The sequence below is a fragment of the Gadus chalcogrammus genome, chromosome 16 (genome assembly GCF_026213295.1).
Source record: "Gadus chalcogrammus isolate NIFS_2021 chromosome 16, NIFS_Gcha_1.0, whole genome shotgun sequence".
NCBI classification, from domain to species: Eukaryota; Metazoa; Chordata; class Actinopteri; order Gadiformes; family Gadidae; genus Gadus; species Gadus chalcogrammus.
This window is the reverse complement of record NC_079427.1, coordinates 31434469-31448699: the sequence shown is the minus strand read 5'-3', so window position 1 is coordinate 31448699 and position 14231 is coordinate 31434469. Positions and strand designations below refer to the sequence as shown.

General features: G+C 46.0%; 1 protein-coding gene across 1 annotated transcript in view; it reads left to right on the top strand.

Annotated features, from left to right (window-relative positions):
• Positions 1–14231, top strand: part of clcn2b (chloride channel, voltage-sensitive 2b) — a 120373-nt gene that overhangs the window by 94913 nt on the left and 11229 nt on the right. The window contains exons 20-21 of the mRNA XM_056611816.1: positions 6764–6802; positions 8290–8394. Coding sequence (XP_056467791.1) covers positions 6764–6802; positions 8290–8394 — 144 coding nt within the window. The remainder of the gene's footprint in view (positions 1–6763; positions 6803–8289; positions 8395–14231) is intronic.

Genomic DNA, 14231 nt, shown 5'->3' with positions numbered 1-14231 from the left:
GGTGGTCTCACTGAAACACTTAAATTGTCCTTGTTGTGTCCACGGAAGTTGCTCCAATGCAAGTAAATGACAATGATATTCCGTGGCGCACACACACAGATTCCCGTTTCAATCTGTGCGTGTGCTCCCGTTTCAATCTGTGTGTGTGCCACTTTTGACCACAGCGGGGGTTTAACTCAAAATCCGTGGTGGTCTGACGGAATCACTTCAATTGTCCGTGATGTGGCCACGGAATTTGCTCCAATGCAAGTAAATGACACTGTTATTCCGTGGCTCACACACGGATATCGGCGTGTTTCCGTGATGTGGCCACGGATTTCGAGTGTGTCCGACCGTAGTCATTTCACGGATTCCTGTGAGACCATTTTGGATTATTTGCATGGTCAATCAGACGAGCTGAATAACGAGTACATCTGGTAATGGGTAAGGACTAACGAGTTGGACGTCTGGTAATGGGTAAGGACTAGCGAGTTTGACGTCTAGTAATGGGTAAAGACTAACGAGTTGGACGTCTGGTAATGGGTAAGGACTAACGAGTTTGACGTCTAGTAATGGGTAAGGACTAACGAGTTGGACGTCTGGTAATGGGTAAGGACTAACGAGTTGGATGTCTGGTAATGGGTAAGGGCTAACGAGTTTGACGTCTGGTAATGGGTAAGGGCTAACGAGTTGGATGTCTGGTAATGGGTAAGGGCTAACGAGTTTGACGTCTGGTAATGGGTAAGGGCTAACGAGTTGGACGTCTGGTAATGGGTAAGGGCTAACGAGTTGGACGTCTGGTAATGGGAAAGGACTAACGAGTTGGACGTCTGGTAATGGGTAAGGGATTGGATTTGAAGCCAAACTATGATGCAGGGGAGCACAGAGGTAGTGTTTAATTTGTGATTAGCAACGCGTGGCATTCCAAAACGGGAGTGGCGCGTGATGGATGGAGCTGGAACAGCGTACTGGGCCTAATCTCTCCACCCTGATGGTGGAGGAGCAGGAGGAAGAACCAATATGCTGCATGTACTCTTAAACAAATCAAGGTTTCCAGAGGCAAACCATTTCAGATTGTTCCCTTGAAAAATACTCAAAAAAATGAATAATCCAATCCAATAAGGCTGCCATCGTAAAGGCATGCGAGTGATGAGAAAAACAATATCTTTCTATGTGATGTAGTATCTATTGATTTGCAGCTCCAACGATCATGATGAATCGCTTTAGTCCGTGTGATCTGTGCTGAAGCAACATCTGTGGTTCTGAGCTTGGCCTGATCTTCACGTAATGATTTCTTTGTCATGTAACGACTTGTTTTGTCTCAACCTGTGTGGTTTCATTCCCCAGGAGCCCCCGCCCCACTTAAAGACTTACTTCTGGGTGAGCATACTGTCGCACCGCTTCAACCACACCTTTCATAGAGTCAGGGACCATGAAGACATCCCCCTGAACGCTACAGGAGGGAGATTCTAGATCAACGCATCCATATGGCGTGACGCACACCCCTGTACTGATTCCCTGTACTGAGGCCCCTGTACTGATTCCCTGTACTGAGGCCCCTCTGAATGACCCTATGAGGTACAACATGACCTCTGAGGCCTCTCCCTGTAGGCGTAGCGCTCGCCTGGAGCAGCCCATTCGTGCCAAAAGACAACATCGGCCACGCCGGCGGCCAGCTGGCGCCCCTCGTCTGCTCTGCGGAGCACCAGGCCCCACTGATCTGACACCAGTCGAGTGGTTCCCCTGAGGGAGACAGGAGGAAGGAGCAGCAGTAGCTCAGGAGGTAGAGCGGGTTGACTGGTAGCCTGAAGGTTGCTAGATTGATCCCCGGCTCCTCTTAACTGTGTTAGTGTCGAGGTGTCCCTGAGTGAGACGCCTCACCCTGACTGCTCCTGACAAGCTGGCTGTTACGCTGTGTGGCTGACTCCGTCGTCGGTGTGTGAACGAATGGTTGTAAGTCGTTTTGGATAAAAGCGTTGAATTCCGCTAAAAATTCCGCAAAAAAATCTGCTAAATGTAAATGATACACGTCCACCGGTTGGATTAGGACACACATTGGGCTACTCAACCCCTAACATAAGCACATCCTGATGTTTGTGATCCTTCTCTGTTGAAATGATCTTGTGGGGCATACAGGCGAAAGCCTCCAGCAGCTGGCTATTATCTGCTTAAGAGACTTTATGGGCCCTAACTTACATCCAGCGCAATTTACTTTCTACACTGACGCATGTGTCGTTGCTAGTTTGCAACTGGCCAGAGTGTTCTTTTCCCTCCGCCGCCACTCGTCAATAAATTAGGGAATGATCTTGCTCCCAAAGGGGCGGTTCGGCGAAAGGAGGAGGCGTGTTCTGGCGCAAACGTTCCCTGGAGCTACTTTGCAGTTTCAGAAAACGGTTCCGCCACAAACCAGGAAATACCTGGTTTAAAGTCAGTGGCACGTTGTTCAGATGCTATTTTAAGGGCGCATGCATAATGTTGCTTGTGCACCTCGCGCATACACTTTGCTTCTCTAATCTACCTAGCCACACATTCTTGGTAAATTATTTGGGAAAGAACAGCTGATACACGGGTAATAAGTTGTACTTTTAAATCAATGCATCTGCAAACACCGTACAGCAAACACATATTTTCTAGACACAGACATCGTGTACAAGCCCATAACTTTTAGGATTCATGAGTATTTGATCATGAGAAGACATTGTTTTACCGCGAGTGAGTGTTAAAAAGAATGAATGAATGCGGGTGCGCGTGTGTGTATGTGTAAAATAATGAATGAATGCGGGCGCGCGTGTTTGCGTCCATCTGTTTGAACACACGCAAACTAAACGCGTAATGCATAATGCAGTCCATGGCAATGTATATTAACGGGGGGACACATGCATATTAGGAACACAAGTCAATAACGATAATGCATACAATACTGGTAAGAAATGATGTCTGTTAATGTAATGCATATATCATTAAATAGAACCACAGTTAACACATATCATATGTGTGTTCAGTTTTCTTCACCGAAATGTATTTGAGGAAGAAAATGCTATTCCATGTGTGAATTAGGCCATATTATTTGGCCATAAACTGAGCCATTTGAAGTTTCAAATTCATGTGGTCATGCATCTGTCTCATCGGAGACTGCAAACGCGCTTTCAAATTATCAACTCGTCAGATTAAAATGCGCTCATGGCTCTTAAAGGGGATGGGAGATGGCACTCTCATTGGTTTATTGCACTTCACGCCCAAACCACACCTACGGGTAATAGGCTACTTCAGACCAACCCTTTTTAGATTTGCGCCGGGCGCAAGATTAATTTATCCGCCAATAAATTAGCAACATCGCCATAGAACCGCCCACAAAGATACATGCGTTTTGGCGCTTCTCACTTGCGTTTCAGACCGTTAAAATAGGGCCCTATGAGTTTCTGTGTGTGTTTGTGTTACCTGGTCAACGTGGAGGCAGATGGTGGTGCATGTGACCTCTGTCCTCCTGGTTAAGTACTCTATCTCTCTCTCTCTGTCTTTCTCTCTTTCTCTGTCTCTTTGTCTCTCTCTGTCTTTGTCTCTCTCCGTCTCTCTCCATCCCTCTGTCTCCTGCGCTCCTTGTCATGATGAGTTGTGGTGAACCCTTGACATATGCACATCCCCACACACTGCAGAGGAGCTGGTGTTCCAACACTGTGATCCCCATCTGGCATGAGAGATTAATATTTCCTCTTATTTTAAGTATTATGCCCTTTAAAAAACAAAAGGGAATTATTAATACAAGGCCCTTCTCTGTGTTTGGGTTAGTGGTTGTTTAGCCCAGTGTGTGTTTGTGTTAGTGCGGGCCCTGAACAAGGGGCCAGTGACCCTGTGTTTCTCTCAGCCTCCCCTTTGCTAAATTGAATTGAGGGTAGTTTCGGTCCAGAGCATTGCTGGCTCAGCAGAAAACCAGCAGCAGAGAGGATGAGGAGAGGACAGAGAGCTGCCAGGTTGTGGACCAGGAACAGGGTGCCAGAGAATTGAGATATATGTTTTGTATTTGCGATATGCTGGACTATGTGAGGAGGGGAGGGAGAGGGAGAGGCCTTTGTTTTGGACTGAATCATGTATCCATGTTTTCTCATGCGATGATCGTCACCATAGTAGTATTTCCCAGTGTCAGTGTAACTGAAATATCATGTAGCGTGAACAGGAGTAAATTGTATGTTTTGGCCAGTCTGCGCCAACCAGTTTGTGAGTGTTCAACAACGTCAAGAAGCCTGTTAATGTATTCTTTGACAACACGACCCAGGGACACAGGCGGCGAGGCGCTTGGACGTGTGGCAATCTGTCTGGGCAGCGCTGGACTGCACCGGCCGAGAAAAAGTTGGCCCTGGCTCGTAACACCCCCACCCCCCCCCTCCTTCCTAGACCTCTGTGATCTCATAGTGCTGATCTCATAGTGCTGATCTTATACTGGTGATCTCATAGAGTTGATCTCATAATGGTGATCTCATATTGTTTGAATTACACTATGAGAGTGGGTTGGAACAGTGGGTTTAATATGTGAGGGGTAATGTATAGAACGCCGGTCCTTATCTGGAAAATAAGCCCTAACAACAGGACCCCGCCGCAAAGCGGAGGTGTCTTGCTTCGTCCTGGGAGAGGCTGTGTGAGGGCGAGGCTCACTTTGTGAGTCTTTACAATTTATTTGTTACCATTCGTAGTCTGGATCAGCAGAGATATCGTTTGCCAATGACGCTGGGGTTGATAAGTTACCGGACAACTTGTGGAGTGCTACGAAAGACAAGGCAAAAAATACACTTTCCTTGACAGCGGTCAATTATGCTTAGCAACGGCCAATTATGCAAGGGATAATGTATAGAACGCCGGTCATTATCAGGAAACCGACGCGCAGCAGAGGGTCTTGCTTCGCCCTGAAGGGGCTTATTTTCGATAATGACCGACCGGCGACCTTCTATACATTATCCCGCTTATTACACGGCTACTTGCCAAAACAAAAAAATTACAATTAATTTGTTACCAGCATTCGTAGTGTGGATCATCAGAGAAATACGTTGCTTAGCAACCGAAGACGCTGGGGTTTACAAGTGACCGGACTACTTGTGGAGTGATACCAAAGACGTCATTAGAGGCAAAAAGTCCTTTGTTTTCCATGACAGCGGTGAATTATCAAATATAATTTACCGCCGAAAGTTGTGAGGGGCCCATGCAAGTGAACATAGCGTTCCACGGCATTGAGAAGAACCGTATAATAATAATTATAAGCCAATGCTAGCACATGACAATTTCTCTATCATACCACAGGAGGCAGGAATTCTGGAAACACAGAAATTATAACGAAACCTAAATCAATACAATAGGGATGGGAGTATGTTTCAAAATGTGTGTGTGTGTGTGTGTTAGTGTGTGCTGACTTGCCAGACAGATGGACAGATCAATGAGTGGAAGCAGAGAGAGGGAGTGAGGCAGTGGGAGAAGGATGGCTCCTACATCATTCTCTGGTCACAGAAGCTGCCCACTTAGCAGTACTGATGTAACCATCTATTGTCAGCAGTCTCACTCTGTCTCTCTCACACACAGACACGCGCACACAGACACATTTACACCATAGGAGCAGAAAGTTGTATGCATGTGTACCCACAAACACATACCATTACTGTAAAGTTCTCTGCTCTTCATTAAATCCCCCACATTTCAATTACCGTCCATTTATTTTCAGATTTGACTTATCTCACACACACACACACACACACACACACACACACACACACACACACACACACACAAATAGCCATAAGAATATCTAATAACACATGGGTACATTTTAATGCTGAAAAGCCTCTCAATGTGTTATTCGATAAAAGCATGACAACTGCATCATTTCCTGTTAGTTGCGCAGTATTGCGCTATTGCAGCAGTTTGTTTTCAGTGGCGTTCGTTACTCACTACCCTCCCATTACATAACACACCCAGCGATCCGTCAGTGAGATGGAGTGTGTGGGGATGGCTGTTTGGGTCTGTGTGTGTGTGTGTGTGTGTGTGTGTGTGTGTGTGTGTGTGTGTGTGTGTGTGTGTGTGTGTGTGTGTGTGTGTGTGTGTGTGTGTGTGTGTGTGTGCATCCTCAATTGCCATCTCGGGGCATGTCCCACCACTGCATACATGCTACAGTACAGAGCACCTCTGCCTCTGCCCCACGGCAACAGTTACCAGGGTTACCGACAGGTCAGCCTCCAGAGTGGCTGGGATAAACAAGCTCAGGGCCCCCATCAGCCCGTGGGTTACACACACACACACACACACACACACACACACACACACACACACACACACACACACACACACACACACACACACACACACACACACACACACACACACAAACTCTCGCTCACTCTCTCTCAAACAATATTCATCCGAGACGTACTCCCGAGTCTCACACACTACTGGGGTTGCCTGGTTACTTTGAGGCTTCCATGGGGTTTGGGATGGGGGGTTGAGGGACTGGGCAGGGGGGGGGAGGGATCCATCTCTGTGCTGATCATCATGTGCTCCAGCTGTTCAAGTATCATCCGTCCTCCATCTCTCTCCATCAGCCTCAGAGGTTCACTGTAGCTGCTCGTCGGGTCACTAGCTCCATGCCTGCCGCATGTGTGTTTGTGTGTGTGTGTGTGTGTGTGTGTGTGGCGTGTGTGTGTGTGTGTGTGTGTGGTGTGTGTTTGTGTGTGTGTGTGTGTGTGTGTGTGTGTGTGTGTGTGTGTGTGTGTGTGTGTTGACTCCCTCTCTTCTCTGGTCCTCTCTGCAGGACGACGGGGACACGGAGGACGACATGACCATCCGAGAGGTAAGGGCCCAAAGACAATAGGAGGAGGAGGAGGGGTCTGGCCTGTCAGCCATGAGCCTTCGAGCCTCCCTTGTTTCTAAACGAGGGCCCCATGTGAAGAGAACATAGGCCTTGTTCAGGGAATTAGAGGATGCTTATATCCCCTAGCACATCAGATGAGAAATGTGAGGCATAGAACCAATTGGAGGGCTTCCCAAGCTCCAAAAATGGAGTGATGGATGATATCCTGATGTTTCTGACAGGGTTATAAGGCTCCTCTCACGTCCAGAGATTACCTGCAGACTGATATTTTGGGAGATGACATCATTCATAATTAATTCATCAACAGCCCTTCTCATTTCCCCGTGTTCGCCTGCCATCCCTCACACTCCTCCGTCTCACCCTCTCTCTCAATCTGTTCTCAATCCATCTCTTCTTCCTCACACTTCCTGTCATCTGCCAACACATCTTCACACATACAGGCACCCTTCAGCCTCCCTCCAACGCACGTGCGCACGCACACACACACACACACACACACACACACACACACACACACACACACACACACACACACACACACACACACACACACACACACACACACACACACACACACACAGCAACCCCCTCACACAAATCACACAGCAACCCCCTCACACAAATCGCATGTGTCACACACATATGAATCACACACTTTCCTGTGTCATTCATCCATTCACAAATCTTGAGTTCTGGAATGTATCAAGAGTGTGTTGGATGTCTCTGCTCCTCTCTGTCTCTCCCAGTCTCTGTCTCTGTCTCTGTCTCTCTATCCCTGTCTCTGTCTCTGTCTTTCTGTCTCTGCCTGTCTCTCTCTGTCTCTCTGTCTCTGTCTGTCTCTCCTCTGTTGAATAAAGACAGCTATGCAGGCGCCCTGAGGCCAATGAGGCCCGAAATTCATTTAAATTCAACCTGTAGGCATCCAGAGACTCCAAACGTGGGTTAATCGATGTATTCCTGCTGTTCTGAGGCAGTTTTAAACCCAGACGGTATACTCATCTCCCCTTTCCTGCACCTACCCACTCCCCAACTGGGCTTCCCCTCTTCTCCCTCTCCCTCTCCTCCTCTCCTTCCCCTTTTCTCCCTCTCACTCCCCTTCTCTCCCTCCTCTCTTCTCCCTCTCCCTCCTCTCCCTCCCCTCTTCTCCTTCTCCCTCCTCTCCCTCCCCTCTTCTCCCTCTCCCTCCCCACCACTCCATCCCCTCTCCTCCTCTCCCTCCCCTCCTCTCCCTCCCCTCTTCTCCCTCTCTGCCCCCTCGCCTCCTCCCCTCCCCTGTTCTCCCTCACCTCCTCTCCCTCCCCACTTCTCCCACTCCCTCCCCTCCTCTTCTCCCTCTCCCTCCCCGCCTCTCCCTCCCATCTTCTCCATCCCCTCCCCTCCTCTCCCTCTCCCTCCCATCCACTCCCTCTCCCTCCTCCCCTCCCTCACCTCTTCTCCCTCTCCCTCCTCTCCTTCCCCCCCCCCAGATTGCAGAGTGGGAGGAGCAACAGCTTGATGAACAGGTCAACTTCAGCAACTGCAAGATCGACCCCGCCCCTTTTCAACTTGTGGAACGTACCTCACTGCATAAGGTCTGTCTGTCTGTCTGTGCCTGTCTGTCTGTCTGTCTGTCTGTCTGTCTGTCTGTCTGTCTGTCTGTCTGTCTGTCTGTCTGTCTGTCTGTCTGTCTGACCGTCTGTCTGACCGTCTGTCTGTCTGACCGTCTGACCGTCTGTCCGACCGTCTGTGGGACCATCGTTCTGAGTATGTCAGAGATTGTGAGACTGAGTCTCATTACTTGTGTTAATAATAACAGTAACATTGTGACTGAACCACGGAACCTGCATACATATGTATGGTTTATTGTTGCATGTTGTCTCTAGCTTTGTATATCCCGGTACACACACACACACACACACACACACACACACACACACACACACACACACACACACACACACACACACACACACACACACACACACACACACACACACAAACACACACCCAGGATGGTTGCTCCTTGACTGGGAGCAGGAGAAGATGACATGTGCATGAAACGGGGAGATTTTGAGCTATGTTGATTTAGGTGTACCATTGCAGCACAAGCTCTCGCTTTCGCTCTCTCCAGCTCTCTCCCCCTCTCTCTCTAGCTCTCTCTCCCTCTCTCTCTGGCTCTCTCTCTCTCTCTCTGGCTCTGGCTTGGCTCTAGCTCTCTCTCTCTCTCACTATCACTCTCTCTCTCTCTAGTTATACTTCTCTCTAAGTACTCTTTCTGTCTCACTCGCTCTACCTTCCACACAAAACGTCCTCAAGCATATTAAGCCAACTCCCACCTGCTCACACAGAATGCGTACACACACACACACACACACACACACACACACACACACACACACACACACACACACACACTGACAAACACAAAGATGTTGCGTTAAAAATGTGTTTTTGAGATAGTGAGCATATATTCTTTAAGGATATATCATGGTGCTCTACCTGTAAAGCACTCTTAGTGCTAAGTGTATGCAGACCACATGGGCACAAACAGGGAATTACATAAGAATCTTAGCCTGGCAAGCCAGACCCATATCAGAAAGATATTGGGTCTGGTCTCATACGGAGGCAGTGTGGGCGGGATAAACGGTTGCCTTTCAAGTTCCCTCTGCACGCAATAGGATAGCGCTACATCCAATCAGAGCAACGAAGAAGGTGACGTAGTCAGAGCGACGGAAATTTCCATGGGGAAGTGTTGTGAATGGTGGATTGAGAGAATGGAGACCAACGACAAAACTTTTACCGTATCCGGTCGGCAAAACTCAGAATACATCTTTCTTTTCCAGGAAAGACTTTCCAGTGCAGTTCTTTGTTCATTTCTCAAAGAAAATTACAACTTCAAGTCTTGAAGAGTCGCGGCCAAAGCAGAGTCGAAAGACAGCTGTTCGCCAGCAGCAGCAGCCATTATTGTTTACCTTTAACACGGAACCGTCACAGCTCTGTCGTCATTCAGGTCGATGCCGCCCCTCACGATCTGATTGGCCTGTCCCATTTTCTGTTTCCAGCAGCGAAAAACGACGACAGAAGGCTAGACCTCCCTGGCTGCAAATTAAATTTGCTGCCGCTAGGGGCTTCTAGATTTCTAGGCTATAAGAATCTGTCAAGGAGACACACACAGTACGTTTACATGCACAGCTTAATCAGATTAAAGACATAGTTTGACTATGCTCCTCAATTGAACAACTGCAATTGTCAGATTATAGCAGAGCAAGCAGCTCCTCCGGCGGTGGAGCAGCTCTGATGGGAGTCTGTATATGGCAACAATTCGTTTCTCTCCATGTCGCGGTTCAATCTGGACTTCAGAGAGTCAAAGCCAGAGTTCCTTTCCCCCAATTCCTTCTACTCCATGGGCGAGATAACCCCCACTACGAATCTTTACTTGTTGTGGAAGTACCAGAGAGTCGCAGAACCCAACACAGTCTTTAAGAATCATAATATCACAGAATATCGGCGCAATGAATGAATAAAGATCATTAAAACTTCGGAAGTAACAAACATTTATTTTGACAGATGTGGCCAAAGTTAGTACTTTACAACCTCGTTGATGACCAAAATTTCGAAAAACATGTACCTTTAATTCAGCCTTGGGTGAAAGCGTAGTGTATACTGAATGCATGTTGATGACGATACACCTCTTATAGGGGGTAACTACATTAGCACGACACCGGCTTCCTCCATCTTCTGCGCCAACTTTTTAAATAAATCACAGTTCTCGTTGTCTGACAGCGACAACAACACGACTACCGTCTCCTTCTACTTCTGGCTCAAGGCCCCCGGAAAAGATCTTGAGCATGCGCAGAATGCAAAATAAAATTCCAAATCGATTGACCGTAAACATATTAGGGCTTTGACTTTTGCCCAAAAATCCTATTCGAAGTTTGTTTGTTTATTAATATTAATATTCGAATATATTCGAATATTTATTAATAATATTTTGACCATTAAATGCCTTCAGTAAGACCTGGGCTGAATCCGAATACTAAATACATGCTATTTCTGTTCAGTGTCTACTACTTGACCGTACTACACTTGACAGTGTAGTACGGTCTACAGCTTAATTACTTACTTTACTTTTTTACTCTTTTTAATGTCTCTTTTTTTCGCCGCTTTCTACGACGTCTTTCTAAGCCGCTGTTGGTAGCATAGATATACAGAGATGGGGGGACTCGAGTCAAAGACTTGACTCGAGTCCGACTCGAGTCGCCAGTTTTGCGACTTGTGACTTGCTTGACCAACACTAACGAAAGACTTGACTTGACTTTGACTTGCCCCTTCCTGACTTGTGACTTGACTTGACTTGAGTCATGTGACTTGCCAAGTCATTGCAGTCTTGTTAAATATTTTAAATAATAATAATAAAAAAAAATATTAGATGAACATTGTTTTATTGTGCGCGAGTGCTCCTGACCTGCAACCTGGCAACCCGCCCTCATCCACGCAACGTGACATTCCTGCATGAGTCTAGTGAGTGATCATCAGCAGAGATGGAAGGCGCTCCGACCAACATCCCGAAAATAATCAATTTTGGCTATAAAGATTACACAACAACACAAAATAAAAGAGGAGCGACATGCAAAATCTGCAATGTCAAAATTACGGATTTGCCATGCACCACGTCGAATTTCATCCGACATTTCAGGACAGCACATAAAGAAAGGTGAGTAACATGTTGCAAACCTAGATGGATTAACGTCCTTGATTGTCATTTTGCTACTTGGCTGCTGACTATTAGTGAGAGTACTAGTAGTTGTTATTGATGATTTTACTTAAGCTAAAAAATACACACACACACACACACACACACACACACACACACACACACACACACACACACACACACATCACACACACACAAATAAAAAGCTGTTTGAGATTCATTCATGTTGAGCTGATTCATTACGTAACTTATATTCTTACATTTAAAATAAATGACTCTGAAAAACAGGTTTGATGAAATACAGACATTTGAAAAAAAAGAATTTGATAATGACTTGACTTGACTTGACTTGATGATGAGGCTTGACTTGACTTGCTTGACTAAAGCTGTGCTTGGACTTGACTTGCTTGATCCTCCTTACTGACGACTTGGACTTACTTGAGACTTGAGGGCTAAGACTTGCGACTGACTTGAGACTTGCATGTATGGGACTTACTCCCATCTCTGTAGATATATATTATGGAAGCATATATGTAGCAAAATTCAAATGGCAATGCAATTTGGAATTCCATTATGCATTTGACAATGCATTATGCAATTTTATAATGTAATTTGTAAATACGTTATTCAAAGTGTATTTTAAAATGCAAAGTGACAATGCAATCCTCAATTAAATTTGCAAAAGTTCTAACAAAACAAATAGAATAACATTTTGTCAAATTCTTTGAGTTCCTTCATACAAATTGAAAAGCTATAGCGTCCCCGTGATTGCAATCCACTTCGCCACGCTCCGTGTGTTGCGATATTCAAATGACATTTCAATCCGCAAAACGGAATCCAAAGAGGAATCCAAAGAGGAATCCAAAAAGTCAATATGCAAAGTGGCAAACGTATCAGCCAATCAGCGTCTGGGCGGGAACTACGTCACTTGCTCGTAATTTCCTTGTTCACTTCTAGTTCGTATGAGTCAGGTCCATGGTCACCAATGGTGATTATTGATACGCTCCGAAGTTTGGCCGATGATGTGGAGAACAATCGTGTTGAAGACACAGATGCAGTAGATAGAGTGCGTGTTCTGGGAGATAGGATAGACGACTTATCCTCACGGGTACGTTTTGACGCCAGTGTGGTAAACACAAAGATTTCCAAAGTGCTACAGGCACTGGGTGCGAAACATAGGGTCGGGAGACCCACCGTCTCCACCCACTCCTCACCTACAACGCTCTCCACAACCTAGCCCCGTTACCTCTGGGACCTCCTCCAAGAATACACTCCCTCCCGCTCCCTCCGCTCAACCTCTGCTGGACTACTATGTATCCCCACATCACGACTCATTACGAATGGGTGCCCGGTCATTCAGCTGTTCAGCACCCAGGCTCTGGAACTCCCTCCCCCCACACATAAAACAGTCTGACACAATAGAAAGTGACGTAGTTCCCGCTGGTGGCTGATACGTTTGCCACTTTGCATATTGACTTTTTGGATTCCTCTTTGGATTCCTCTTTGGATTCCGTTTTGGATTCCGTTTTGCGGATTGAAATGTCATTTGAATATCGCAACACACGGAGCGTGGCGAAGTGGATTGCAATCACGGGGAAGCTATAGCTTTTCAATTTGAATAAAGGAACTCAAAGAATTTGACAAAATGTTATTGTATTTTTATTGTTATAACTTTTGCCAATTTAATTGAGGATTGCATTGTCACTTTGCATTTTAAAATACACTTTGAATAACGTATTTACAAATTACATTATGAAATTGCATAATGCATTGTCAATTGCATAACGTAATTACTTATTGAATTGCAAATTGCAAATTGCATTGCCATTTGAATTTTGCTACATATATGCTTCCATAATATATATTAACTAGATGCCTCGTCCGCGCTGCTGGCCAATGGAGTCGAAGGTCACCACTGGCGGCCATCTTACCACAGTAAGCTGCTCAACCATAACATTGTGTTGGTAGTGATTCATGTACTTTTTAACAACCATAACTTGCTCAATCTTCAACCGATTTTCAAACGGTTTGGTTTGTTATAATCGTCAGAGATGTAGTTATGACACTGCATACTTTTGATAGAATAATGAAAAATATAATCATGTTCTAAAATAGGTACACTATCATAACCACGTTAATAACGTTTGTAATAAACCAAACCGTTTGTAAATCGGTTGAAAATTGAGCAAGTTATGGTTGTTTAAAAAGTACATGAATCACTACCAACACAATGTTATGGCTGAGCAGCTTACTGTGGTAAGATGGCCGCCAGTGGTGACGTTCTAGACGCCGCCATAGGGCATCTAGTTAATATATATATCTATGGTTGGTAGTGTCGGGTCAGCCATCTCTTCTTCGTTCGTTACCAGACTCCGGTTGCATTGTGGGATAGCGTAGTGACCTACCGTTGTATACTGGCGGTAGTACGCATTCGGAAACGTTTTCCGTAGTACACAATGCGTATTGAGCATTCGGACGCGCTATATTTGTGGCGTACTACAAAATGCATACTATAAGTATGAGTATTCGGATTCAGCCCTGGATTGGGCTTTGCGAGGTTTGTTTACCGGCGTTGCTATGGTTACCGGTCTTGCGTGTTCCAACGGTTTATTAGGTTTCTAACAAATCGCTGTCTAATCAATACTTCATTCACTGCCTCTTCCGTGGTCTTTACAATATTATGAGTAGACTGCGTCGGGTTCTCCGACGTCTCTC